We start from the raw sequence: 4,307 nt of genomic DNA on the forward strand, positions 1-4,307 counted from the left end.
ATTTGAAGGAGCAGACCAGCCATGAAGGTATGTTTGGCAAGCACACTTTTACTTAGATTTTAGTTCAGTTCGGGTGGCTTGGCTGAGAGCTGACGGCATCGGGAGACGGATGCTAAGGCTTTCTTAAACGACCTGCTGGCATGCCAGTTCCCTACTCTTAGATTGCTTATATTCTAGGTGGGGTGGAGGTGGAGGAAGATTTAAGGAAAAGCTTCCTGGAGGAGGCGCAAGCGAACTGCAGGAGCTTTCCCGGACGCCCGAGAAAGGGAGAAACCCCGAAGGAATTCCTCCCCTCTCGGGGCTGGGTCTCCGCATCCACGCCGGATTTGGTTTCCCAGGCTATCCCACGTGTTCGGGCGTCCCTGTCAATCAAGTTTTTCCCCGGCTGGGTCCGGGTTTAAAGGCAGCTGCTGCGCAGGGCGCTCCCATGGTGCCGCGCGGCGGGCGGGTTTGGATTTTAAATCCCCGCGGCCAATCAGTGGCGCGCAGGCTTTTGTAACGTTCCCAGCGCCGCGTTTGAATTCGGGGAGGAGCGGAGCGGTGCGGAGCGTCTGCTCGGATCCAGGTCAGCAGAGCAGCTCCGGGAGCATGAGTGCGGCGGTGACTGCAGGGAAGCTGGCACGGGCACCGGCCGACCCTGGGAAAGCCGGGGTCCCCGGAGTTGCAGCTCCTGGAGCTCCGGCGGCGGCTCCACCGGCGAAAGAGATCCCGGAGGTCCTAGTGGACCCACGCAGCCGGCGGCGCTATGTGCGGGGCCGCTTTTTGGGCAAGGGTGGCTTTGCCAAATGCTTCGAGATCTCGGACGCGGACACCAAGGAGGTGTTCGCGGGCAAGATTGTGCCTAAGTCTCTGCTGCTCAAGCCGCACCAGAGGGAGAAGATGTCCATGGAAATATCCATTCACCGCAGCCTCGCCCACCAGCACGTCGTAGGATTCCACGGCTTTTTCGAGGACAACGACTTCGTGTTCGTGGTGTTGGAGCTCTGCCGCCGGAGGGTGAGTGTCGCTGCTGGGGAACTGGAACTGCCTGCGGGGCAGTTGGAGCGCCCAGACCTGGAGCTGCTGGAAAGAGTGCCCAGGAAGGGAGTACCTGGGACTTGGAGCTGCTAGAGAAGGGTGCTGGGAGCCTCCCTCTTAGGTATGGAAAGTGTCTTTGGTAAGGGCTTCTTGGCTCTTGGAGCTGCTAGAGGACGGGGTTCCAGTGAAGTGGAGTCTGAGTCATGTTGCTGATAGGGAGGTCAGCTTCTGGACGCGAGGTACTTGGGGGGAGGGGTGCTGGTAATGGACGCTAGGGCCCTGGAGTGGCCAGGGAGGAGTCCCAGGTTAGTGATGCCGGGCACTGGGAGCTTCCGGAGTGTAGCTGGGTTAGTGAGGGGGTAGTTGGAGCTAGACTTCGGGCCTTCCGAGGGAGATAAGAGTCAGGAAAGGGATCTGCTGCTGGGGACTTCCGGAGTGGGGCTGAGAGAGGACCCCCAGGTAAGGGAGAAAGCTAGTAGGAGAAGGGGTGCTGTGAATGGTTGTGGACAGTGTTAAGGCAGGGTCCAGATGCCAGTTGTCCTGGAGAAGGAATGGGGTGGGGGCATAGAGAAGGAGAGAAACCCACCAAGACCCCTCTTTCATCCTTTGGGAGTCCAGAGTCCAGTCCTGTGCTTCCTTTGCCTGGTAACCCTCTCCCTTCCCCACCGGCCTCAATACCACCTCCCCATCCCTCCTGCCCTCTCCTTCCCATCCACAGTCTCTCCTGGAGCTGCACAAGAGGAGGAAAGCCCTGACTGAGCCTGAGGCCCGATACTACCTAAGGCAAATTGTGCTTGGCTGTCAGTACCTGCACCGAAACCGAGTTATTCACCGAGACCTCAAGCTGGGCAACCTTTTCCTGAATGAAGATCTGGAGGTGAAAATAGGTGAGTTGCTGAGCCTGCAGGGGTGCTTGACATCACTCCAAGAGGCTGGAATTTGGAGGAGGCTGGGAGAAAGGAAGGAGACCAGGAGGAAGGAAGAGGATGGTGGGAAGTTTGGGCTGTTGATTGCCTCTAGAATTCTCTCTTTAGTCCAGAAATTTCAAACAAAGAACCCACAAGTCAGTATCTTGCCTACAGATGCATTATTTTTTTGTGCCCCAATACAGCATTTTTCTTTTTTTACAAAGAATTTGAATTTGTTTTTATTTTTTAAATTGGAAGGTTTGACATAAAAATTTTGATTTAGAGCTCCTTTTAAACAGTCATGAAAGCTCCAGTAATATGAGGACAGCATTTTCTTAGGGCAGTCCTTTGCTGGGCTGGAAAGCAGCTGTCCCCTTCAGACTTGTTTGCCACAGTCTCTACTCCTCCCTATTACTTCTTCACAGACTTGCCAAGTCTTGGAGGTTAACTTGCTTGATCCTTGAAGGCACTGGAGTTTTGCTATCCCTGCCAGTTCCCGTTTCGAAGCATAGCCCCTTTCTAAGGGGAGGGGTGAGAAGGGTCACTGGAGGCACCTCCCTGGTGTCAGCATGGCGGGAAGATTCCTGGGCAAGCCTTGCTGCGTACAAGGAGCAGAAGCTTGTGGGATCAAATGGCCCTGGTTCTTGATGGTCAAACCTTAACTAGCCTTCTGCATTGACAGATGGCAGAGGCTGGCATCTAAGTACCCGCTCTTCCTCCCTCTGTCCCAGGGGATTTTGGACTGGCAACCAAAGTCGAATATGACGGGGAGAGGAAGAAGACCCTGTGCGGGACTCCTAATTACATAGCTCCCGAGGTGCTGAGCAAGAAAGGGCACAGTTTCGAGGTGGATGTGTGGTCTATTGGGTGTATCATGTAAGTTGGGAGTTATCTCTGGACCTACCTGGTCTCAGCAGGGGCAACTTTGGGACATCCTACCTGGCTGACCTTTTCTGTGGACCTTTCGACCTGCTTTACAGCAAACCTAATGCAGGGGACAGGTTACCCCCAAACAAAGCCTGACTGCCATATCTTTCCCTGTCACTGGTGTATCCTGTTGGATTTCTGCAGCCTAGGACATGGGGGAGGAGGAGGGGGAGGAGAAGGAGGAGGAGAAGTCGTCTCCACAACCTTACTCTAGTCCTTTGCTAGAGTGGTCCACAGGGCAGCATCACCATCATTTGGGAACCTGTATGCGGAATCTCAGGACCCAGATTACTGACTGGGTCAGAATCTGGATTTTTTAACAAGGTCCCTTGGTAGTTCCCGTGCACAATAAGGTCTTAAACATTGATGAACATTAGCATGGTGGGGGAAATTAGGCCAGGAGTTACAGATGGAAGGATGACGTGCCAGTGGTCTGTCTGGATTGAGACCATCAGCAGCGGTTGGTGGCAGGCAGAGGCTTGGGCCTTTTCAGGTATTACCTTTCTTGTTTGGGGCCTAGGTACTGGAGAGTTAGAAATGAGTTGTAGCAGTGACTTTCATACATCTTCGCCATGGGGTTTTTTCAAATGAAAACTTGAAGACTTAAGTACAGAATTGCTAAAGGTAGAGCTGCTTCTGTAAGTGCAGGTAGCCCTTTGACCTGTTTTGCATGACAGGCAGCCTCTGAGGCCCTTGCACAGAGTCCTAGATGACCACAGGCCACAACTAAAAAATCACTAGCCCCTAAGAATCCTAGTCTCACCACGTGTATTCTGCTAAGGGCTCATTCTGGCCAATATCATGGCTCCTGGGGCTGCTCAGTGGACTTGGGGGTTGTCTTCAGGGGCCCCAGAGTTACAGTGAGTGTCCAGAGGATGCCTGGTCTTTGTTCTGACCCTGAGATGATTTCTCTTATGTCTGGGTTGTGGCTGGGAGGCTGGTGCCAAATCCTACCTTGTGCTTACAGGTATACCTTGTTAGTGGGCAAACCACCTTTTGAGACTTCTTGCCTAAAAGAGACCTACCTCCGGATCAAGAAGAATGAATACAGTATTCCCAAGGTGACTAATGATGCTTTAACTTTACATTTATTTTGTTTTCCCCAAAAGCTGTTTATGGAGCCCAGCAATATCCTAAGACCAGAAATAGGTCTATCTCACCTCTAGGATAGCCACAGAGCTTGCGAGGGCCTGTGTCTGAAATTACATACAGAACTTGACATGTATGTGCACATAAGCATTTTTTCTAGGGGGAGAGAGTTGGCAGATTCTCAAGAGATTGAGTAGCCCAAAAGTTGCGTAAAAAGCAAAAAACAAAGGAGGTAGGAAGGAGTAGGAGGCTAAAGTGCTTAAACTTTGGAAATGGATTATCTTAATTCAAATGGATTCTGCCACTTAGCCAGATCACATTGGGCAAATGGCCTGCATCTTCTTTTTTTCTTTTTTTTTTTTTTTT

At 52.2% G+C, this 4,307-nt stretch overlaps 1 protein-coding gene across 2 annotated transcripts in view; it reads left to right on the plus strand.

Moving 5' to 3' along the window:
* Positions 1-318: 318 nt before the first annotated feature.
* Positions 319-4,307, plus strand: part of PLK1 (polo-like kinase 1) — a 12,724-nt gene continuing 8,735 nt past the window's right edge. The window contains exons 1-5 of one of the 2 annotated variants that reach the window (XM_011987938.1): positions 557-614; positions 877-996; positions 1,736-1,904; positions 2,657-2,801; positions 3,820-3,913. In XM_011987938.1, coding sequence (XP_011843328.1) covers positions 880-996; positions 1,736-1,904; positions 2,657-2,801; positions 3,820-3,913 — 525 coding nt within the window. In that variant the 5' untranslated portion in view covers positions 557-614; positions 877-879. Of the gene's footprint in view, positions 997-1,735; positions 1,905-2,656; positions 2,802-3,819; positions 3,914-4,307 lie in introns of both variants that reach the window. The other variant, XM_011987937.1, reaches the window with a different exon arrangement.

Source organism: Mandrillus leucophaeus, unplaced genomic scaffold (assembly GCF_000951045.1).
Source record: "Mandrillus leucophaeus isolate KB7577 unplaced genomic scaffold, Mleu.le_1.0 Scaffold32, whole genome shotgun sequence".
Classification (NCBI taxonomy): Eukaryota; Metazoa; Chordata; class Mammalia; order Primates; family Cercopithecidae; genus Mandrillus; species Mandrillus leucophaeus.